This window comes from Catharus ustulatus, chromosome 4, assembly GCF_009819885.2.
Source record: "Catharus ustulatus isolate bCatUst1 chromosome 4, bCatUst1.pri.v2, whole genome shotgun sequence".
In the NCBI taxonomy this organism is placed as follows: Eukaryota; Metazoa; Chordata; class Aves; order Passeriformes; family Turdidae; genus Catharus; species Catharus ustulatus.
This window is the reverse complement of record NC_046224.1, coordinates 38686242-38711088: the sequence shown is the minus strand read 5'-3', so window position 1 is coordinate 38711088 and position 24847 is coordinate 38686242. Positions and strand designations below refer to the sequence as shown.

The window sequence follows — 24847 nt, the reverse complement described above, 5'->3', positions numbered from 1 at the left end:
CATAAGGAGGATGAGATTCCCTGACTTTCACAGCTTTTTAAATGATGGCTATGATTACTGTGAACTTATGCTTGTGTTCATCTGGAAGAAGGAGCATTTTAGCAAGCATATAATGTTTTCTTTTACACTGCTGGCCCATTCAAGACCTTTAAGCAGCATTTTTGGGAACTTATATGAAACTATCAACTACCTAGCTAGGAAATTTTAGGTGGTTGTAATGGGGAGTACATCAGTTCTTTTTTTGCTTCCTGTCTTAGTTTTCTGTTATATATTATGTACTTTACAAATGTGATCAGTTAGAGTCATGTTGTTGGAAGAGGAGACTATTCTCCTCTGGAGTGTTAAAAGAAAAGGCTCAGAAGAGTGACACTTCTGAAGCCCAGAGAGCCTGGTTTGAACAGGGGCACCACATGGGGCTGGTGCCTGCAGTGCCTGGGCAGAAACTGAGCCTGCAGTCAGCAGCAGAGGGGCAGTTTTCACATGGGATGGGCACAAATGATGAAGGACCTAAGGAGACTTTGCATGTGCTGCTGGTGAGCCAGGCACTGAGTGAAACAGGGTCTGCCTGAAGAAGCATAGCAGGTGAGAAAGAACTGTATATAAATTTTTTTTGGTTTCTATTCCATAACCCTGACACGTATTTTAAAAGTTAATTATTCAAGCTTGTGTTCTAATAATGTTTGACATTTCTTTCCACTAATCAAAAACCTCTTTTCTTGTGGAGCTGCTAGAAAAAGACAGTACAGACACATTCACTTCACAGCAGTGCCTGATTCAGGATCTTGCCTCAATGGAAGGTTCATAATACCCCTGAATTCAGTGTTTCCTACCTAAAATTGTCAGAATTGCAGAAGGCATTCTTTTTATGGTTTTTTTTTCAGTTGGAATCTGTCTTCCAAATTTAAAGGGAAACAGGTGCACACCTGGGGGCATTTGCTTTTTTTTTTTTTTTTCCTGGAGAAATAGAAATAATTCCACATCCAGAAGAATGAAGAAACTTCCTAGTTCTTCATGAGATACAATATGCGGGACAAGGGACAGTTGTCATTCAGTGATAATGTATGCAAGAGTTTAGACATATCCACTGCATAAAATATAATCTTAAGAAGATCTAAATCTGAAAATTGTGGACAAAGTGGAAGCTATGACCTTTGATGTCATGGAAAAATTTAAGTCAGCTCCTTCAGGTTGTCATCCTAGCTTGGTTACCGAAAAACGGGGATAGCACTTCCTCTCATGCAGCATATTTCCTTGCCTGCTGACTATTCTCAGAGCAGCCAGTAGATGTTGTGGAGCCAAGTACAAATAAGAAAGTATAAAAGAAACAAGAAGGTAAGTAAGATATATTGTATGGCAATGGTGGCACGACCAGTAGCATGCTACTGTGATCTACATGATACAGATAAATGTCAGTGTATTATGTCTGGAATGGTTCTCTGGTAGGCTCAGATAAGAAGGAAAATGTTTGTGATACTGCTTTCATCAGGCAGTTTTGAAGCACATGCCTGGAGAGAACATTTGGTCTGTGGGACCAGTCTGAAGCTGGTCTGAAGAAAACACCTTGAACTATAGCCTGCATGTATCTAACTGCTTCTACTGATTCATTCCTATTGTGCTGCATTGCTTAAATAACAGACTACCCATTTGTATTACAGACTTGAAAAATTCATGTGTTTTATTGGATTCTAATGTCTTTTTCTATCCTTATGGTTAAAGGTCTTGCAAGTGGTGCAGTGAGCATGTGAGTGGCCTCCCTTCAAACCAGGAAAGTAATTCCCAGAGGCATGAGAAGCAGGGAAAACAGAATCCCATTTAAATCCCATTTTTCATCTTCACTTCCAGCAGACCAGAAACAAGGAGTCACAGTCAGCATCTCCTAGTTTGGAAACTGTCTTAGGAGTGGAAGTGCTAAATGGGACGTAATTAAACACCAGGATTGAAATCATCTTGCTGAGCTCTAGGGTGTCTAAGCCAATAGCACTACAGCAACAGCAAACACATGATGTGATATTTCTCTGTTACATACACAGCATAGTTAATACACATGCACAGTCGTTCTGTTTTCCTAAATGTCAGACTCACCATGCTTGCACAAGAGTGTTACATATGAGTAATAAGTCCAGTACTTTTTGGAAGCAGAACTTTATCGCTCTTATAACACCACTTGCAGACAGGATGTACTCATAGCCTTCTCAAATCCTACTTCTTGTCTAGTTCTGCAAAGCGCCCAAGAAAAGAGACTGTCTGTCTGCACACCACTGCTATTCCCAAACCTGCTTTGTGCTGAGACCTCTCTATGCAGGAAGGAACAAGCTGCTTTAAGAATAGCTCTGAAGCCAGGAGAAACTGCTCTCAGCTAACATCTTTCTTCCATCTGTCAAATGAGAGCATGTGTTCCCATTATATGCTGGGAGAAGGAGCCATACACTGTGCATCCCACACAGAACCGATCCTTTTTCTCAGATAAATTCTGAGATAAGCCAGGATAATTGTAATTTTAAAAAAACACTTTTGAGGAACCCACTGAGAAGTCATTTGCACATAGGTTTGGGATGCTGAAATAGCTGGCTAATGCTCCTTAGGTTTTCTATGTGACTTAAGTGTGAATAAAGTATTATGCCATGACCATAATTACTTTCTTATTCAATTAAGCATACACTGCACACAATTCCTTTCTCCATATTATTTTTTTTCTCAAGGTATATGCAGCTTCAGTATCTTTTTATGTTATCTCCACTTCTCAACATATCTGAACTTCCTTTCAATAAAGCATATAAAATCCTCCTCCAAACATTTATCGATTTCATTTTTTCATACAAAAATCTTAAATGCAATATTAAACTCTGCTATGAAATTTGCTTTAAGATTGATGTAATGTATTAAATACTTCCATTTCAAGAATTAATTTTGCAAATTATATTTCCACCAGACTGTCTTATATTATTAAAATAAGCTGTAAAGTGCTCTAGTTAATATTAACGTGAAACTTGAATAACTTACATTGGTACAAGACAAGAATTAGAGCTACAAGCTCTAATCCAAAACAAAAAAAGAGTATTTCAAAAAGAAACATTCTATCTCAAAGGTTTCAACCCTACCTATCTACTGGTGAATACATGATTTTTCCCTCTTATGAAATATTCTTCTCAAATACAGAATATAATGGGAAAAGATAACGGGAAGAGATTTTGAGAAATCCAGATAAACATACCCTTTTATACCAGTTAAACACTGCATAAGAGACTACAATGATTGATTAATCTATATTTGGCCAAAATGAGGGTATTTTTCCCTATTTAAAACCACTTCAAGCTCTTGAGAATGGGTCCTAAGCAGGATACTGGTGTTTGATATCCAGAAATTCATCACTCTTTAGGAAGGTAGCAATTATGAGTAAAACATCTCAGCTACTAAATACCTGTTGCATTTCCAGGCTGTAGAGATGAATATATATCAGAATAACAGGAAGAGCTTCTAACAAAGGTACTTTAAAACCTTGACAATGTATTTGTTGCTTGATTTTTACCCTCTAAACTTATTTGGTGCTTCCTGGGGCTTTAAGGAAGTGTTGTTTGATAGGTGTTTTTCAAAGCACCTAACTTCCACCTTAAAATAGGAGCTAAAAAGTACCTCAAGACAGGAAACTTTATTAGTAAAACCAAAAATACATCCTCAGCAATGTCATTAAGTAAAAAACACATGGAGTCATTGAGATTTAAATTAAATGAGGAACAGAAAAGAGGTACACATTCAAAACAAATAAACAAACTAACAGAATTTTTATCTAATGAGATTCAAATAATTACAGTTTGAGATCCTAATATATTTAGATGGTATGCACTTTTTTTGAATGCAGGATGACAGAGCTGAACTTATCAACACACAAATAAATATACAGCAATGTTCTATGGCTTGTTGCAGGATGTGAAAGTGTTTTATGTATTTAGCAAGCTGTTGTGAATACAACAAGGGTGTGTTACATCAGATAAAATTTCCTGTGATCCTAAGTTTTTGGGGTCTATAACCTGCCTTCAAAAGAATTCAGCTTGTATAGGAAATTATGTGTTTTTACTATGTAAGCTCTCTTACATTACTGAGTCATTTATGTGGAGAAACATTATGCACAGCTTCAGCTTGCAACCACCTTTGTTTTGGTGCAATATCCTTGCATCAAAGACAGGTTAAAAATGTGGGACTGCCTTTTTAGCTCAACAGAGAAGAAGCCAAAAACTATCTTACCATTGTTCAGAACAGGCTTCAAGTCATCCTGTGTAATTTAATTGCCTTTGGTTCAGAATTCTTCTGAGTAACTGCATAACCATCCTGTTCTCAACTGGTTTCAAGAATACCTCTAGATCTCGATTCTAAAAGGACTGCAGTTGTATTTTTATAACAGAATCTGCTCTAAGCATTAGTAAACTCTCCAAAAGCAGACAATATTAACAATGTTTTTATAAACACCAGCTACTGAGTGCAGATAGCACTAACATGATGATATATTAACAATCAATTCTCTAATTGTGAAGAATGTAAACAAGACTACATGAAAGCTGATCTCTCTAAGAAGCATGAAGAACAGAATAACTATATCATCAGCTACGAGCTCAGCTAAAGATTACAAAATTTTTGTTTGAATTATAGTATTGGTGAAAAAAAATCATAAATTCATAGATAAATCTTTAATATCCTTTTTAATTCATCAAATTCTACTTTTAATACCCTACTTCTTATACCATTTATCTCACTTGTCTAATATGGTATATGGAAAATTATTATTTTTAATGATCTTTGGTACTTCTCTGCACAGACTCATATTGAAATATGTATGACTTGACTAACACCCCCAGATCTGGAAATTGCTTCCCAACTTATGTTTTTGCCATACAAAAGAAACCCTTGTGCTCTTTAACAAGCCATCCATCCAGGAAGCCTTGATGCATCAAAAAGTCTTTTCCAACATTATCCTCCTTCATGATCTAAAATGAAAAATCCTTTAATAACTCTTGTCATTCTTCAGTAATATGGAACTTCAAGTGGACTAATCTCCATTTACCTCAATTATTTCCTACATGCTGCTACCAGAACACTCAGTGTGCTTTACACTTGATTTTATTCCTCCCTTAGTACTTTGCACAAAGTATCAGCACCTCATGTGACAGCCTTCTGAGCCCTACTGGTGTCTGCCATTTATCATTCATTCTCCTTATAAACTTTTCCAAATTAAAGTAGTAATTTTCCATGCTAGGTTCACTATCTCTTTTTTGGAATGGTAATAGAAGCCTCCAGTAATACATTCTGGTATGCAGAATATTCTATCACTGATTTAAATTTTGGGGTTTAAATTGACTAGCACTAAAAATGATTGGGAAAATGGCTGCAAGTTTTTCTGTCTGCTGCTGAGAAGCAAAATTCATATACATGGCAGAAAATTAAATATGCAACCTCCAGGAAGTCTCTGTATCTCACACAAAAGGCAAGTATTAGTAAAACAATCTTTCCTCCAATGCTTTTAAGAGTACTTATATAAGGGGCAAAGTATTTCCAGGGCAACGACTATGTTAAGGCAGGCATTCTGGGATTCATGGACAGCCTTATTTACATATATGTAATAGCAGTCTATAAATAGGCTGAAAGGCCAAAAGTAATTCAAATGCATTCTAAACATCCATCATGTCAAATTACAGATTTTACTTTGCTTTGTCAACTACATCTTTACAAAGGGAGTCCAACATTGACATTATTTCATGCCAGATTTGCATATGCAAAAAATATATCTACAAAACCAGTAGAGTTACATCTATCTCCATTTGAAAATTGTTTCAAATAATGTGACTACTGCAGAGGTTATTTCCCTTACTTGTATGATAACAGAAACTATACCTTTGGGAGAAGTTGGATTGCTTGGAGTATTCTCTGTCTGTGCCCAGAGTTAAGGATTCCTATTTCCAAGAGATCCTGGTCCTCCATCACGTTACTTCCCTAAAAATGAGAAAAAAAGGTGGAATAAAAATGAAAAACTTAACAGATGCCCTCAATAGCCTGAAACAGGTCCTTCTGTCATATTTAAAAGAGAACACTGCTTAACTTACAGCATCTGACAAGACTAATAAATTACTGATGATTGCATTCATTTTCATGATAACAAAATACGGTGGAAGATGCTTGAACCCAGGGACTATTGCTCTACTGCTGGCAGCACTGCTAGCGGAGAAACTGTAGCTCTCACTCAAGCCAAATACCAGATGTGAACACTCTTTCATTTGGAACCAAGGACAAGACTACAGAATTATTTAGAAACTCTCTTTTCAATTCACCTCCTACCTCACCTAGCTATTTATGATGTTCATTTTTCTTGAGACTGAAAAAAAATTCAACACAGAATAAGATGAGGATAAAAATTATTTAGTTCATTGATAGCAAAATGATGAAGAAAGGGACTGATATCAACAAACTATGCAGTCCCCATCCCCCTAAATTTAACTGTACCAGTTCAATCCTAACTCTACTTGTCACTGCTTTTGTCTTCCTGCTCGTGGGGCAAGTCAAATAGTTGCAAAAATTCAAATAGCTGAAAAAGACCATCTGTTCAAATAATACACAAAATAATTTCCCAGAAAAGTTCATGAAATAAACCTCCACAATTCAAGCATCTCTTCTTAGGAGCTGCTAGCAGTAGGAGTTACACAAACAGGACAATACAATTCCTAAATTCAAGGAGTTTGACACCACCTGGTAAGTTCAGCATTTGAAGGCCAATGATCTAAAGAGCTGGCAGTGACTATTGGAGGAATCATTGGAGGCATGATTGTGGCTCAAAAGAGGAATTGCAAACAGGAATCAAGTCAGGATTTCTGCCAATCTTGTATTCTTTTTTGATCTCATAATTTCAGAGAAAAACAGTATTTTAAAAATACATTTTATTTATAAAAAGTTTCTATTACAATTGAAAATAAAACCTGAAAAAACAGATGATCTGTCCTGATCTCATAGTCGTGTTGGAGTCTCATGACACTAATTGCCTAGAAGCAAGAATTCTTACTTGTACTCATTTAATTTGATCATGAAATAGGATTCATGTGAGCAAATCCAAGAAAACTTCACCTCTACCTTTGCATTTGGCTTGCTGCTTCTGACTTAGCACAGCTCTTAAGCAGCGGCAAAATGAAAAGCAAATAGGCACATAACAGAACATGCTTAAATGCTTTGCTGAGTCAGGGCTTAATAGAGGCTATGACTTCTTTCTGAATATAAAACCTCCTGTCCTTAAGCAGCATGGATTTCTTTCAAAAATCACCCTGGAATACAGAAGACTTCACTCTGTTCAGCTGCTAAATCTTCAGTCTTTTCAGATGGACTGATTAGTTTACAGGTGTACCCCTGAGGACTCCCAAGTGATGCTCCACAGAATACCCTGCAAAATCTAGGTGATGGCTTTTTAAGGGAATCAAGGAAACCTTACAAAGCTATTACATTTTAAATTGTATTTTATAGCAAGTAGTATGATTTAAGACTACAATTCTGCAAATCATACCCTGAAACAATCTGTGTGCAGTATTCAGAATAGGGCAGGCAGAAATCTGCTCGACAAGGACAAGCTGTGCAATGATGCCAGTTTAAGTACATCACCGTATAAGAATGCATGCAGTACGGGCTGTGCAAACATTGATAATGATTAGGTGGGGGTAATACCCCCTTCATCTCCCTGGTAAACACATAAAAATTACAATTTCCTCTTCCTGCCTTTGTTTTTTACATAACCAAGAGGAGGCTGTAAACTGACAGGAAAAACTCTTGAAAAAAGCCTTCAATTTTGGACTGGATTCTCCAGCAGCTGGAAATAGCTAGCATAAATGGATTTAAGGAAACTGAGCCAACTGAGGATCCAGTCCAAAACAAAGGCTATACATTTCCATTCATTTCAATAAATGCATCTATTCTGTTTGCAGCTACTGCTTTCACTTCATTTAACTGTTTTTTTAGATTTCACCTTCATTATGGCATGATGTTTACACACAACCACGGTGTACTCATCACTGTTTACTGGTGCCAGTAACCTTGGCATACAGCTTCAAATATTGCAATGTTTAAAACTCAATTAAACTAACAGGCACAGGAAAAATATTTGCACATAGTTGCTGCATCACAGAGAAAGCATTATTTTATTAATGCTTTGCCATTGTTTTTTCCTTATGTATTATTTAATGTATTTTTGTAAAGTATGTCAAGGTTACAAAAGTAAATATTTAAAGCTCAGGAAAGCCTGGAATTCATGTTGCCTCCTCATTCCCAGTTTAATAAGGCAACAACCTTGTCTTTGAATGTGCTCAGGTTTAACAGCTTTGCTGTGTAAACATTAAGTGTCAACAGTAGCAGACGCTCATCCCTCCTGTAAAACTGATTTTATTGTCTTCTGCCATGGAGATAAAACAACTTTTCATCTTTCCACAAGAGCAAACCAGGAAAATTTAGATACTCAGTATAATCCACTACTGCTTAGCATAAAGGAATAAACTCATAGTAGTAGAAAGCTGCTGTTTGATTTGCAGAAATACCTGTGAAGAGAAAGAAACAGCCTATCCCTCACAGTCTTATCTCCCCAGTATCTGCTCACATTGCCCCCTTATCCTATTTCCTGATTTTTTAAATCTGATTATTCCTCTCATGCTCCTCCAGTCTCTTTCCAAAGGTTCCTACATTAAGAGTGAAGAAAACGTAACTTCCTTCTGCAGCAGAGTAGCTACAAGGGGAGGAATTCTCTCTCTGCTCTTAGCTTCCATCTGTTATAAGCTGGACCAAACGTAACCTCAATTAACTTTACAGAGATTACATGGTAAATGTAATTAAAATGAATATGAATACAAAACTGTCTTGCCACATTATTTCATCCTTAAAAATAATTGAGCTACATTAGTTGAAATATTCACCAAAAAGAAATTATCCTAGTAGACACCTAGAGAATTTGAGTCCAAAGATTTAACTTTTATATGCTTATGTGCAAAGCAGGTTCTTATAACAGGAAATACGGGAAAGCAATCTCTATTGAGCTTATTATACTTTCTGTAACGAAAACATAAGAGGCTTTGTGATATTGTAGTTTCTTAAGTCTATGGGAAAGCTTAGTTGGAAGGAAAACTTCTTGAAATTAAATCCATAAAAACACATGAAAATTGCTTATACAAGGACAGATTCAGATCTCTATCACTTTAGGTTACAGTGTTGGAATTCCTGCCTTATTAATGAACAATAGTCTTATGAACTGGAAAGATCCTGCTTTTGAAGTTTCAGTTAGGAAAGAGTGTATCTGAAACCCTTCATGCCCCAGATGTGTGGTTCTGCACAACTCCCATCTTTTCCCCTGCAATCACACACAGGAAGCTAATCTCCTGAGCAAGAAGGCAGTAGTTTCACAGAACAGTTGGGCTCAAGAATGAAGGAAAAACTGCATGTGGGAGACTAGAGGCCTATGAAAAACAACAGAATTTTAAAAACCCAGAAATTTTGCCAAATTCTAAGATATTTCCTATAAATTAGTTCAGAACAAAATGCATAATGGTATGTTTTGACATAAAGATGTCACCGGCATTTATTTGAGTTATTCAAAACAATATCACCTCCGGCATTCTCCACCTAAACAGAGCCTTTCCCAAAAATTCTGGATTAGACCTAATCATTCTACCTTCTGCAGGAACAAAAGAACTCTGAAGATTTGTCCCTGAAGATAATAAAATACAGTCATTGAAGAACATATTGGAATGGCAGGCATGACTGCATGTTTCACATACCTCCTTTTGTACCTATATTTTTAATTTTGCTTCGCATATTTTCTGTGCTGGAGAACTATCATGAAAAATTCTAACGTCTGGTTCTGTCACCTAAGTAAAATGGTACAGAAGCTTTAAAATAGCTGGCAGATGTATCACTAGACTTTTCTGGAAATTCAGCCACTGAAATTGGAAGAGATGAGCTGTGGGGAACAAAAAAGCTGACTGAAAAAAAGAGAAAGAACAAATTGACTTTGAATTTAAAGCTTTCTTTCTCCCCTGCAAAGGAAAAAGACTTACACAAGTAATAGAAGATTTGGGGAACTTTTGACTTTAGGCTGGCTATGCCAACTTAACCAGTTCTTTTGGTGTTCATCTGTGACAACAAAGGAGGAAAAGTAGTATATCTGGTACCTAAAGCTGTGTAGGAGCTACTGCTCAACAGATTGATTCAAAGTCATTTGCTGTGCAGCCATTATTGAGACCAAGGTTGGCTGGAAATACCAAGTACTACTGGAGGTAACAACAACTTCTGGTAAAGATTTGTTTCTCATGTACTGGAAACTGGTTTGACAAAGAACATGATTGGTGTGGGAAAGGAAGGATGACTTCTGATTTAAGTACAGGGTTGATGGGTAGCAGAAGTGCTTGCATCACTCCCAATGTGAAGGGAGCACTTTACACTCTCCTTTGCCCCCTCCCAGCTGTCCATGTAGTAATCTGATGCATCGTCAATATAATGAGATCAGAAGACTCTGAGGAGCTGGTACAGGTGGCACCCAGCACACAGCAGTGGGTAGGATCATGGTGTATGCATATGACAGACAAGGTTTGGTGGGTGTTTGACGTGCGTTGCCAATGTCCCTTTCAAAGGGAAACTGCACTGAGCCTCACTGTGACGGACTGAGAGCTGGCACTGCAGGAGCACAACTGGGGGATTTCAGTGGAGCTGGGCAACAGGCCTCTAACTTCAGCTTACAAAGCTGCTGGACATATGGCCTGGCACAGAAAAGAAAATCTGCTGGGTAGTACCTTTAGCTGCAGTATCCAAGAGTATCATTATTCCTCACTCAGATAGGAGAGGTGGGAACAGGGCAGGAACAGATGGAGATGCTCTTCCATTACACAGGTTGGAGACTGAAGTCAGAGAGAGAAAACCGAGATCAACAGCACCAAAGAGCACTATTCTTTCTTACCTTCTGCCAATCCCAAATGCATAACTGGTGAGGAAGGGAGTAGATATCTGGTGCCAATGGGAATGAGGACTGTTACCAAAGCACATCCTCAACAGCTCACTTAAACAAGTCTCCTCAGTCAGAATTGCTTTGTTTCTCACCCACCTAACTCTAATAGCCTTCCAAACTGTATTCTCTTGAAATAGTGGAGATCTAAACTGTCCTCTGGCTGGGAACAAATGAAAAACATCTCACAATGTAATTAAGAACACACTGAATAATCAAGACTTTCCTTTTTCATAGTCTGAATCATATGCCAAAAGGTTTTTTCACAGTTTCCCCACAAGAAAAAAAAATTTATTTCTTAGAAACATTCAAAAAAGGACTAGAGAAATGTAGCTTTCAGTAAAGAGCATTACTTCTTATTAGTCCAAAAATTTCAGGCAATGTGTCATATATTTAATTTCCAAACAAGAACTGGCAAATGACCAGAATTCAACAAGCTTCATTATAAGTGAAAAGGTTGCCTCTCACTAGTATTTCCACTCTTACTATGAAAACAAGATCTATAAGAATGATTACTGAGTTAAATGCCCAACTTGTACTTTCAGGTCAGAAAGACTTAACAGATTCCTTAAGATACTGCAGATATTATTTTATCTAAAAACCTGACAAGATTTTGTAGAAAATCCGCTGCAGAAGCATGGAGTTTTGTCTTGGGAGAAAGAAATTGATAAAATATGTTATGAAGAAAGGACCAAGCAGGCTGCAAAATAATAATTTGATAACATTCATCCAAAATTAATTTGCTGTAAAATTACTGACACTCATTCTCAATCCTCACTTTGCTCTATTCCCTTTTTTTTTTTCTTTACATTTATGACTTAGCAATTAAAAAGTCCACAAAACCAGAGAAAACTGAAGGACAGTTTTCCATGTCAGTGCCATTTAGAAGTAATAACAAACTACTACTGAATTTCTGACTAAAAAAAGGTCATTTCACTCATAGATAAGGGCAAGGTGATAGTATTTCTGTGTACAAATTTGCAACTTGCATAAAAAGTGGTGATGTGAGAAGGGCCAATTTAAAAAGGAGTCCCTACAGACTTGAAGCCCATATGACTTAAGCTTTAAAGATCTCTCTCTGGTTCACATTCAGCTTTTCTAGAAATGAACCTGAAGCAACCAGTGCCATCAAAAGCTTTTCAAACATTGACATTCAGATGATCATATAGTCACAGACCTTTCACACAACAGGAATAGTTAATTAAAGTGTAGTGGTAATTAAACAACATGGATAGCTGGGACAAGGATCCTTGTAGGAGGAATTTCTGCTATTTTTATCTTTTCTTCTTGTAGCACTGATTCATTACAACCAACACAATTGTCACAAGAAAATTAGCTGCACAGATAAGGTGGCAATTGAAAAAATTACTTCTGATGTCACACTTGGCCCACTTAATTACTAATGCTGTGGACCCAACTCTGTCTAACTATTTAGTCATAACAATTCAATAATATAATTATTAATACTTACATAAATTACATCTTAATGTCTTGAATGTATATTGTGAAGATAATTTCACTTCATTTGAGTAATGAAAATTCCAGAGAGTCTTTATTGTACCATTATTCAGATTACTTGCTATAAATGCTGCTTAGCTTGGATGCTAAATTTCTCAAAGGACCCACTTAAAAAAATCAATATTACTGTGAGCTAATTAACAGACTTTAGAAGTCTCAAAAAAATATTTCTTTCTCCAATAAGTGCATAAGACTGTGGAGTGCAGGAAGGGGCAAAGGATTTACCAAAAATGTTGAATACCTACTCTGCATGTAACATGGAGTTTTAACCAGTTAACACTGGTGGTAGTGTAATAAATAAGAAGGTGATAATAAAATAACAAAGTAATAAAATTTTGTAATAAGATTTGGTGGTGATTGCTGCCAGCCAACATGCCTTCATTGAGAGCAAATTGACCCTGACAAATTTGGCAGCTTGTGCAATGTGGTTACAACACTGGTGGATAATGGATGTCCTCTACATGGATTTTGCAAAGCATTTGACACTGTCCCACACAACATCTTTGTCTCTAAGCAGAGGAAGCATGGACTTGACAGATGTGTGTCTTGGTGGGTAAAGAATTGGTTGGATAGTTGCATTCAAAGAGTTTTGGTCAATGGCTCAATGTCCAAGGACAGAGCAGGGACGAGTGGTGTTCTCAGGAACTGGCACTGTTTAAGATCTTTGTCAGCACCATGGACAGCAGGATTGAGTGCACGCTCGGCAAATTTGTCAACTGCTCAGTTGATACTGAGGAAAGGGATGCCATCCAGAGCAACCTTCACAGGCTTGGGAGGTGTGCTCATGCGAACCTCATGAAGTTCAACAAGGCCAAGGGTCTGAACGCAGTGCAGGGAAATCCCAAGCACAAATACAGGCAGGGCAGAGATTGGATTGAGAGCAGCCCTGAAGAGAAGGGTTTGGTTGACACGACTGGGCAATGTGCACTCACAGCCCATAAAGCCAGCCATCAGCCCCATCCTGAGCTGAATCAAAATAATTGTGGCCATAAGGTCAAGGGAGCTGATTCTGTCCTTCTACTCTGCTGTTGTGAGACAGCACCTGGAGTGTTGCATAGAGCTCTGAAGCCCTCAGCACAAGAATTCAAACAAGAATGACACAGACCTCTAGTTCAGAGGAGGGTCATGAATATGATCACAGGGCTGGAATATCTCTTCTATTAAAGTAGGCTAAGAGAGTCAGGGTTGTTCAGCCTGGAGAAGAACTATGTGATCTTTCAGGTCCCTTCTAACCCAATCTCTTTTATAATTCTATAATTCTATTACTCTATGAAATATAAAAACTCAGTTCACCTCTCAGAGTGTCCTACACAAGTGTTTCCTTCCCCATATTTTTATCAACTGAAGTCACATGTTTTAAAATGTGAGTCATCCAAATCATCCCAGAGAGCACAAAATGCAGAGTCAAAGATAATAAAATTCTGGGCAGGATCCACACCTTAAAAATAGGTTATTCCCAGAAGGGGCCTGTCAAATAGCAGCAAGGAAAACATGCCCAGCAAAGTACATAAGCTCTCACACACACTTACACCCTGAAGTTATGATTGACATCTTCAAGCACTTGCTTCACCTCCTGCCTGCAACTGAACCCTGCTCACACTGGTGGCTTTGCCTGGTGTTCAAGCTCCCAGTTCAGAGCAGACAGAGCAGCTAGGAAACCACATCAGTCCTTTGTGGGAGCCTAGAAAGTAGGCCTTCCTCTGAAATGCCATCAGGACCTGATCCAGTAGGAAGTCTCAGAGCATGCCCAAGGCAGAAACAGGAGCATGACATGAACTGGCTGCTGCTCTTTCTTTGCCTTTCTTTCTCATAGAGCAGTCCACCTGTTAGAATAGAGGATTCATGCTGAAGGTGGGAGATAGGTCTACCCATCTTTCTCATACTCAAATTTCCTAAAAACAGCTATTAGGAAAGGGAACTCTGGGGCTGAGGAGGAATTGCTCATTGGTCCTGCAGAAACTAAATTGCTGGGAGGTTTAGTCAGTAAGCCAGAAAGAATATTATCCTTAGACTAGTGACAGCTGGTTGTGGTAAATCAATCTCCTTATGCTGTTTCTAGAAATGTTCCTGGTTTATATCTAGTAACTGCCAAAAAAAAAAAAATTGAACAAAAGCTAAAAATTAAAGGTTTTCTTTCATGCTTGTGTTTCAATTTGAAAGACCAGTGAAGCAGGTGTCCTTACCCAAAGGGTTGATTCACTTGTCAAGATCCAGGGAGTAGGATAGAAAATCCAGCCTCCAAATAATGTCTAATGCAGGGATGACAAAACTTTCAGATACAACTCCTGCTTTGAAGCCTCTCACCGGCTTCCTCTGCTTAGCATTGCACAACCTTTTTCTACTTGCCTTTCTCTTCCTGCTAAGTTATGCAGGGTCTTGTTTGCCTAATTCAGCAGTAGACATCCTGCTCTCAGAAACAGGAACTCTACAGTCAAAAATCATGATGCTCACAAATTGCTGCAACTCACTGTTTTTTTATTGTGGTCTTGGAGACCTCACTCGGCTGTTTTTTTAGTTCACCCTGTGTGCTGCAAAATGAAGGCACTTCCTAACTGTCAGGGGCCCAAACCATTTTCAGGACCTAGCTACTAGCAACCAGAGGTTGTTAGGTTGAGTAATACTGCTGGTTTGTTTAATATTACTAAAAACAATAAAATACAAAGCAGCTCCCAAAAATTAAAAATGCTGGTAAATGAATGGTGCTTTCTACACACCACTGATTTGCTATGTTTAAATGTATTTCACAGTCCACCATGCTGCTTCTGATATGCAGCTGTGCAGCAAGAGTAGAAGATCAGAGATATTGTGAGATAATAAGAAACTGGAATATACTACCTTTCTCTGGCTAAAAATCAGGGTATTTTGTTTGCCTGCCAAATATAATTGTTATATTGAGAATCATTTTAACATATTCTTAAAGATTTTGTTTGCTAAGGAAAGCACAAAGGACAGGAGGATTGAACAAGGTTTTGTCATCTCCCACTGCACACAGATATCTTTTACATGTGATTTTTCTTATAAAAATCTCAGTGATTTATTACCACAGTATGTACAGAGATATTACTAGCCAAATCCCTGAGGCCCAAGAGGTAAGCAGAGATGGTCTCCATTTTCTTCAAATCCTTTCTAAAAATAAGAGAACATTTGATTAAGGGTTGACATTTTTCTTTTCTTCCTTTGCTTGTTCTTGTAATTCATTTCACATGGGAAGTGGGCTGTGTTTTTCTTATCCCTTCCAACTCAGCAGCCAGGAGGCTGGCTTTGCGGGCCCACTCCCGTCACCACGGCAACCAGCGGATCGCTGTGATGCCATCCCATGTGCTCTGTGTCACCACACAGAGCTATTGTTCTCCAGGAACCATTTGGGAGAGGCATGGCAGTGTTCCCACCAAGGAGCGTTGATTAGCTGGTCATCCTGTGCATGGGGCATAGGATGCGCCTCACCAGCCATGCAGTGACTTCAGGAATGACTGGTTTGCACCATGAAGCCTATGCTCAGCACCACGCAGACCCTGCTTCTCAGAAACAGGGATTTCAGGGAATCTGAATTGAGCCTGCAGTTCAGAAGCATCAGGATGACCACACTAGGTGAGATCAAAGGTCTCCCTAACTCATTGGTTCAGTGTTTCTGCTATTGGCCATAAATGCTCAAAAAAGGAAAATATATCAATAACTTATGTATTTTTTCCACTCTCATCTTTGGGCTAATTTAAAATTTAGCACATGGGCATTTAGCTACACCAGAGACTGAGGGACATATATATATATATATACCCAGCAGAAGAAGACCTGATTTTCCTAAATAAAAATCTACCATAAATTTGAATGGATACATGAGATCCAGCAGCTCTTTAGCATTTGGAGGAGACTGATTTACTATGTCATTTTTACACTGCAGCAGAACATGCCTGCACTGCAAAGCTCTGTTTCTTTTTTTTTTTTAATGTGTTGCAGAGGTGACAGAAACCCAGACTATGTTTCTTACAAACTAACTTTGGGAAGACATACTCCACAAGAATAGAAGCAAAAGCACGCCCTTCCATACTGTGTTATGATGGCAGATCCAAACTCCTAGGGATCATGGAAGAAAGGATATTTGGAATCATTCCCCTGTCCTTGGCACTGGTGAGGCCACACCTCAAATCCTGCATCCAGTTCTGGGCCCTTCACTACAGCAAAGACACTGAGGTGCTGGAGTTTGACAGAGAAGGGCAAGGGAGCTGGGGAAGGGTCTGGAGCCCAAGTCTGATGAGGAGCAGCTGAGGCACCTGGGGGTGTTCAGCCTGGAAAGAAGGTTGCTCAGGGGGGACATTATTGCTTTCTACAACCACCTGAAAGGAGGCTGTAGCCTGGTGAAACTCAGTTTCTTCTCTTGTGTTACAAGCAAGGGACAAGAGGAAATGGCCTCAGTTTGCACCAGGGGAGGTTTAGATTTTATGTGAAGAAAAATTCCTTCATTGAAAGGGTCATCAAGCATTGGAACAAAGTGCTCAAGGAAGTGGTTGAGTCACAAACCCTGGAGGTATTTAGAAGACACATGGATGTGGCACTTAGGAACATCATTTAGCAGTGGACTTGGAAGTGCTGGGGTAATGCTCATACCTGATGATCTTAAGAGTCTTTTCCAAAATAAATTATTTCACAGAGACAATCGCAGACTGGTTTAGGTCAGAAAGAATCTTCAAACATAATCTCGCTCCTGTCATGGGTAGGGATAATTTTCGTGTTGCTCAAAACTCGATGAATGAGCCCAAAGGATGAGAGAAACACATTCAATTTATGCTAACTTTATCTAAACAGAAAAGGCTCCATTTTGGAAAACAACTGGGTAGCCACTGATATGTAAGAAGTGCACTCTGGAGCCATTAACTACAATTCTTAGTATTTATTTTTCAATTCCTAACAACAAATTTCTAATATTACTGGGTATCATTTCACGTAGCATAGTCTAGCTACATAATGGATAATGCAGTAACTGTCACCCAGAACCTTATTAAAAAATAAATGGCTACCACTTTGTAGCTGTTCACTGGATCTCATATAAAATATTAAACTACCACAGGCTTCAAAATAGTTTTCCCACAAATTTTAAGTATCTTGCCATTGAACAGTAACATTTACAATTCCAAAACCTAAAAATAAACAAGCACATCCAAAAACTAAACAAATACAAAATCAGATTTCTGATTGGGTAAGCCAGATAGCAAATTACCTATTTTCTGTCTGCTTTTTTTCCTTCATATCTGTTTCTTTTATCCTGTGCAACTCATTCCCAGTCCACATATTTTAAGAAACAGTTCTAATATTGTGACCTTCCTTTCTGTACACACCCTTTGCTTTATTTATGTATATTCACTCTTTCGCAAATGTTTTTGTATTGTTTACCTCAGATACAACAAAAAAGCAGTACAGTAATTTCACGATTATAAGCCGCACTGAGTAGAAGCTGCCCATCTGGGTTTCAGCAAGTTTTTGTTCTTTGTCCATACATAAGTTGCACCTGATTATAAGCCACAGGTTACAACACAGAGTGTGATAAAAGGTATCTATTCTATCACCATCTGTTGAGGGTGAGGGCAGTGATCCTTATCTCAACGGCAGATATTCTGCAAATGGGCCATCCATTGAAACCAGGCAGGGCATTGTTCTTTATCTTTTCACAACCCATCCTTCCTCCAGCCAGTCATTTTCTGCTAATGGCCCATTGAGTCCCACTGTGGGACTGATAAAATTACTTCATCCCATTGGAAGTTGCTCCAGCCAGGGGGAAGAGCCCAACATTTCTTAGCAAGATAAAAAAAGAGGTTTTGGGACACTAAGGGAGCCCCTTTCTCCACTGGACTCCAGAGGAAAACAGATTTCTCCACATCACTACTGGACCTCCGGAGGGAAACTGCACCTTCTGCAGGAGCACTGCTCCAACTAAGCCACATCTGTCACTGCAGGAGGATGCAGCCACCATTTAATGGGACTGCTGCCAACACCCTGCCTGACAGGGTGTCAGGTTGTACTCTGACTTTGTCAGGGTTTGGAGTTTGTTTCTTTCTAGTACTGTATTTCTATTTTAATTTCCCTAGAAAAGAACTGTTATTCCTAATTCCCATATTTTTGCCTGAAAGCCCCTTGATTTCAAAATTATAATAATTTGGAGGGACGGTTTACATTCTCCATTTCAAAGAGAAGTTCCTGCCTTTCTCAGCAGACACCTGTCCTCCAAACTAAAGCAGCAACTTTTTGTTCTTTGTCCATAGATAAGCCGCACCTGATTATAAGCCGCACTTTGGGTTCAGACCAAAATTTTAGTCAAAATGGTGAGGCTTATAATTGTGAAATTACTGTAATTAGACTACCACAGTTCTGTGTTTTCTACCAATACCTAAGTAGTTAGGAGTTACAAATACACAAGATGTAATTTTTACACCAGTCCATAAATTAGTTGCATATCTAATGGCAGGCATAATCTCTTTATTGCCAGTAAATATAAGGAAAAAAACTCAATCCACCCATCTGAAGAAGCATGTTCAGAGAAATGAACTATGTAACTTGTGTTCAGCCCAAGCAAGTACTGGCTGTGAAACAGTCATGTATTGGTCTCACACACAAAGTCCTAGCATCCTGATACAGTCCTCTGAACTGTCCATCCTGACTAGCAAGCTGCATTTGTCTTCAAGAGTCTTTTCTATAAAAGTAAACTTCTGCTTTTTGTCCAAGAGGCTTATTATTCTTTTCATGACATACTGCATTTTCTTTAAAATCTGAATTAACTAATTAATTAATAATTAGTGTTCAAAACTAATGAAGGGACAGCTTGATATACCCTTAGGATAATGTTAACTGTACACAGACTAATCTAGCTGAGAAACACCTATGGAAGGATTCTGCAACATTGCTGATTTTCAAGGTGTTGGGGTATCTGCTGTCAAAGCCCATTAATCTGGCACTCTAGAACCTCATTCCCTCAGTCACAAGGAAACCTTCATGCAAGCCAGTCCACCTGTTCTGGCACTCTTCTTCCTGATGCTACTGTGATGAGTGATTCCACCAATCCCTTTCTATACAAGGACACTGCAACTAACAACTAACAGGGATCCTTTGGAGCGTCCTACTACCCTTACTCAAGACAAGTGGTTTACTGACACTTTATACATTGCTCCATGAGCTTGCTTTTTCTAGTTTAATTTTTCTTTGCAGTAAAAAACCTGATCCTAATAGTTCGGTGGACATTTGTGAGTTTCTCTTGTCCCTCACACCTCCAATATTTGTTCCAAACAGACCAGTGCTATCAACAAATTTCACAATACAACAGTGTGCTCCTGATCTGGTGAGAAAAGATTGTGGCAGACTCTGGCTGCAGTTGATATAATTTCTAGATTTCAGTACACCTTCCTAAAAGGAACAGTCACTGCAATGAATAAAACAGACAAAACAGGAGTTACTAATCCCCACTACACATAACAGGAATGTCATGAAGCTACAAAATACCAGACTGCAGATTGTTCTACAATGGCTAACTACCCTTTGCCCCAGGTTACATATCCCACCTGGAAACAAACACATGCTATAATTATATTTCTGAATAATCTAAGAATTCAGTACAGGAGGATAGATTGGAAAATAAGGCAGCTAATAATTCTTTTTTTATCCTTTATCATTCTCTGTGTGGGTCCATGTCTTATATATAGTTTCCCATTGAAGACCTCACAAGTAAGAATGACTCACTTTCATCAGACTTTTTTTAGACATTCACTGAATTAGTATTAGACAGCTCCAAACAACGAATTAATGTATTTTATAAGACTCCATCAAAGCAAGGTGGCATTTTAATACCCATTATACAGATAAGGAATTAAAGTAGAACAAATCAGGGTTGGAATTTTTTTTAAAAATACAATATATTAGTTCTCAATGGATAAATGCAGGGATTGCTTTCTTCCATTTCAGTAAATACTTAGTATCTATCTACATACGTATTCAAGGGAAAACTGTAGTTATATTCAGTTTTAGCTGCGAGCACTCACACTTCAGCAAATCAAAATCTGTTCCCACCCTTTGCCCTGTGTATTAAAGGATTTTGAGTGCCACAGTTTTATCAGACAAGCTTGTCACAATTTGTAGCTAGTTGTCCAGGTAAATAAGAAGCCTGAGATACCCCGGACAATGGAAAAATCTGAATAACATGGAACTACAGATCATGCTGGAAAGCATGGCCAGTTCTCTGCAAGAAGTCATCTTAAGCCCAGACAAGGAAGCCAGTTTTCACACAGCACCAACTCTATTGGGTTTGAGGTGTGAGTGACAAGAACATCATCGTGAAAACCATCTGGTTAAATGTCCCACTGCTTTTCAAATCAAGTAAAATTGTTTTAGTCAGTAAAAGAACATGGATGTGAAGCAGACATCCTCTGTCTCCCTCTTTGGTTATTTCATCCCCTTTTTTCCTCTCCTTCCCATCTTCTCTTCCTCCCTTGCTCCTGCCCTTGCTCCCTCCCTCCCTTGATTTGGAGAACCAAAGAAGACATATGGTACTTTCTACTTAGGAGAGAGAAAATTGAGAAAAGGAGGACATGGGCAGCACAAGAAGAGTCCAGCCTGCAGGAATGGTGAAGCAGAAAGAAATCTCAGAAACCAAACAAATGTTGGGGGGAAGGGTCAGACACAGAGAACCTCAGAGATAAACAGAAAGGAAGAGTGGTACCCAGGCAGCTGCAGGGGAGTTGTTAAGAGCGTTAAGAGGGATGTTAAGAAACTGTTTCTTCCATGAGTTTGGTTTATGGAATAAAATATTTATGGACTTAAAGATTAAAATAATAATAAATTACATTTAGGAAGATCATGCAGAGAAAAAATATTAAATTAACTATGAAATACTTGTTTTGCTAGTCTGCACTATTTTGAGCTTAAGTCCAATCCTTGCCACTGACTTAATTCAGAACTGTATTGAAGTTGCTCAGTGAGATTACTCAAATAATCTGGCTACCTCTGACTCCCTCCTGAGAAAGTGTTCTTCCCAACTAAAGGTACTTAAAAATCTAGATGTCAAAAGTTAGATACAAGCAGGTAATTGTCCACTAGACAGCTCAAAATACACAGATATTTCTATCACAGGATCCTCTCCTGGCTTCCTATATGTAGGCCAGCAAAGTTATGTAATTTCCCCCAGACAGATATGGGAATAGAAATGCATTTTTCCAAACTCATAATCCAAATCAAAAGCTGACCTCGGAGAAGACCCTTAGATATATTGTCCCATGGATTCTCCATGGACCAGCCTGCTTCTGCATGTCCTAGCAAGTGTTCTCTTTACTCTCTTTTCCCCTGAGTCTCCATTTCTTATTTTTGAAGAATAAGGGAAATCAGAATGCTTTTTAAACAAACATATATTTGAAGCAAAGTTAAGAGATAGAAGGAAATCAACCATACAAGCAGTGAGAGCAGAATTTTCTGACAAAAAGCTTGATATTACTGAGAATCATAGATTTCTTGGTATGTTGGTTCTTCGGTATAATACTCTTGCTTCATAAAGTTTTTTTTTGAGCAGAAACCAAAGATCTACTATTTCTACGGCAATAGAAAAAGTACTTAAAAATCAGAATGTCAGGAAACAAAAAGCTCATGGACAGACTAGACACATTTCCAAATTCCAAGGGAGATGGAAAACAAAATAACTTTCATTGTCAATTTGTAATTCCTGTCTGGCAACAAGAGGGATACCTAGGGAGCTCAGAGAAGCTAACAGGGCTATAAAATTCATACTATATTTAAAAATGGATCAAGGCTAAAAAACAACTCAGTTGTGCAACCTTTTATCCTAATGCAGCATAGCAGCTAAGAACAGCTATTTCTTTTTAAACGCCATCTTAACTTACTTCAAGAGCTGGCCTTTCTTTGTGATTAAAAGGGAAGCCGTTTGGAGAGAGCACATCTCAAAAAGTGAGAAAGCTGAGAAATAGTTCTGAATAGTTCTGAAGAACAGAAGCTATCAATCATTGCAGAGATTTAAGAGCTATAACCAGCTGGAACAAATAACATACTTTTCTTAGTGTAAGCTGTAAGATACCAGTGAATAACATACAGGTTTTTTTCCCTTCTTTCTGACTGCAGAGGGGGATAGTTCACAGAGGGGCCACTCTTTGCTAATTTTTGGATGCTAAGTAAGCATTCAGAGGAAATGCTATTTGAGATTTATATTGGAAGGTCATTTGATAGGTATTTACCCCATGTATTTTTATTCATGGTAGTCTAGTTTTTAATATTTATTCACTTCTATTTACAGTAATCTTAACCCTCCCCTTCTGTCACCTGGACAAATACTTTGGCTTTTATATGTCAAAAATTCCATCTGGATCAAAAAAATTCAAATAATTATTATCTAATCAAAGACTTTCAACACAAATCTAGAGCAGGTACGGTACACCTTGTTTTTCCATCAATAATGTTAATAAAGCATTCAATTCCAAATAATTCAATAAAATATTGTGCAAGATAAGAGCAATAAACATCTGAAATATGAGGTTTCAGGTAAGTCAAGGGTTGCATGAGCTAAGTCAAGGGTTGCATTTGCAACAAGTGCATATGCCCTTAGTTTCATCAGTATTAGCCACTAAAGCAAATACAGTGTACTGCTGTTTTATCCCACATGCACAAAAATTGGAGTTTAATGGAAATTATACAGAATAGAACATGTTCCATAGTGGATAAAATGTTTGAAATGTTTAATGTAGTGTTTTAAAGACTACGGAAGTAAATTATTTAGAGATTGAAGGGGCATTTGTATTTCTTGTTTTAGTGAAAATATATTTCCATCCAGACTGGGCTAAGAACAAGACCAGAGACCAGGTGTGAATTTCATTGTGCAACCGTGTACTTACAATGAACAAAACTTTCTGTTGATTCAACAGATTATGTATATGTGGAATAAAATAATAGTTTAGACACAGCAGCTTGCTTTGCCTACACCGGGCCTTTACCTTACTTTCAGCAGATTTAACAATGTATCTTTTGTCCCATGTAAAGTCTAGAACATCAAACTTTACAACTGAGCTTGTTCTTTGACCCATGAGAAGCACAGGCAATTTTTGGAGCTGACTTCTGATGCACAGTTCTCAGCTCCTGAAAAAATTGTGACAAAAGTGTTTCCAACTGCATATACTTATTTTCAGTTGTCTAAAGTTATAAGCTGAAGTACTATAATTTTATGTTTTATAACTCTTTATAATCCAGTTTCTAAAATGAAATTGCATGCTCAGATATATAGGCATTTTTTTTTAATGTTCCAGGTGAGCAACACTGTGCAAATGTACATCACTTCTGAATAAGAAAAGAAGGTAGTTTAGGGTTCTCATTATAGTTTTAAACAACTATTAGGCTAAGGTCATAAAATTCAAGCAATGCAGCATTAGAAAAATAACAAATGGTTTTATTTTAACTGCTAGTTCTTTGAAATATGTGCCTGTACACACTCAAATCTCAGAACACTTAACGAGAAAGGAATTTTGATGGAAAATAATTAGAAAAGGAACTTGTCATTGAAGACTATCATAAAGCTTGTGAATGTGAGGGGTGAACTGAGGTCACCCAGGTACTGTAGCTCTCCAGTTCTTTATTTCTAAGTACGTGGAACATTTCATTGTAATGAATTACCTTTTTGTGTAGTATGTGTATGCAGAAACATGAGTGTGTGAGCATGCGTGAGTGAACAGACAGAACCGACAGCACAGTGATAAAGGCCACACAGGTCATTGCCAAGGTTAAAACAGATGATGGGGTGTTGGTACCATGAACAATATATGGGCATGGCGTGCAGGAGGAGGCAAACAATTCACCAATATATGGGAAAACAGAAGATTTTCAAATGGAAGGACAATAAATTTAGATACCCAGGAAATTTAGAAGCAGTCAGGCAAACTGTACCAGGAATGGCTTGCTTGCATGGCAATTCTGAGACATCATTCTAAAACAGCTTTTAAAAGGTAGCTGTAGTTTTACTAGCAAAATTCAGCCTGTCTCCCTTGTCAAAATTCTAGTTTCGTTTGATGGAAAATAATTTCTAATCTAAATGATGGGGGGCACAATACATCTGTTTCTTTACTGGTTTCCTTTAAATAGTCCATCTCCCAACTGTTCAGTTACTTCATTTAGCTTTATTCTCTTCCCATTACATCCCATTGCAGCATTCTGTATACTTCCCCATTTTCTCTCCATCAGAGTCAGTGCTAATGACAGTCATTTTCTGTTGCCAATAACCCCACCATACATTTCCCTCTTGATTTAGGCAACATTTGTATGGTGAATGGTTGAAGACAAACAGCCCAGGAGATGGGAAATCTA

The 24847-nt window shown here is 38.1% G+C and overlaps 1 protein-coding gene across 10 annotated transcripts in view; it reads right to left on the bottom strand.

The window, feature by feature from the left end:
- The window catches only part of ANKS1B (ankyrin repeat and sterile alpha motif domain containing 1B), a 536016-nt gene that overhangs the window by 159501 nt on the left and 351668 nt on the right, over nucleotides 1-24847 (bottom strand). For all 10 annotated transcript variants that reach the window (XM_033058235.2, XM_033058234.2, XM_033058231.2 and 7 more), the window contains one exon: nucleotides 5881-5979. In XM_033058235.2, coding sequence (XP_032914126.1) covers nucleotides 5881-5979 — 99 coding nt within the window. The remainder of the gene's footprint in view (nucleotides 1-5880; nucleotides 5980-24847) is intronic.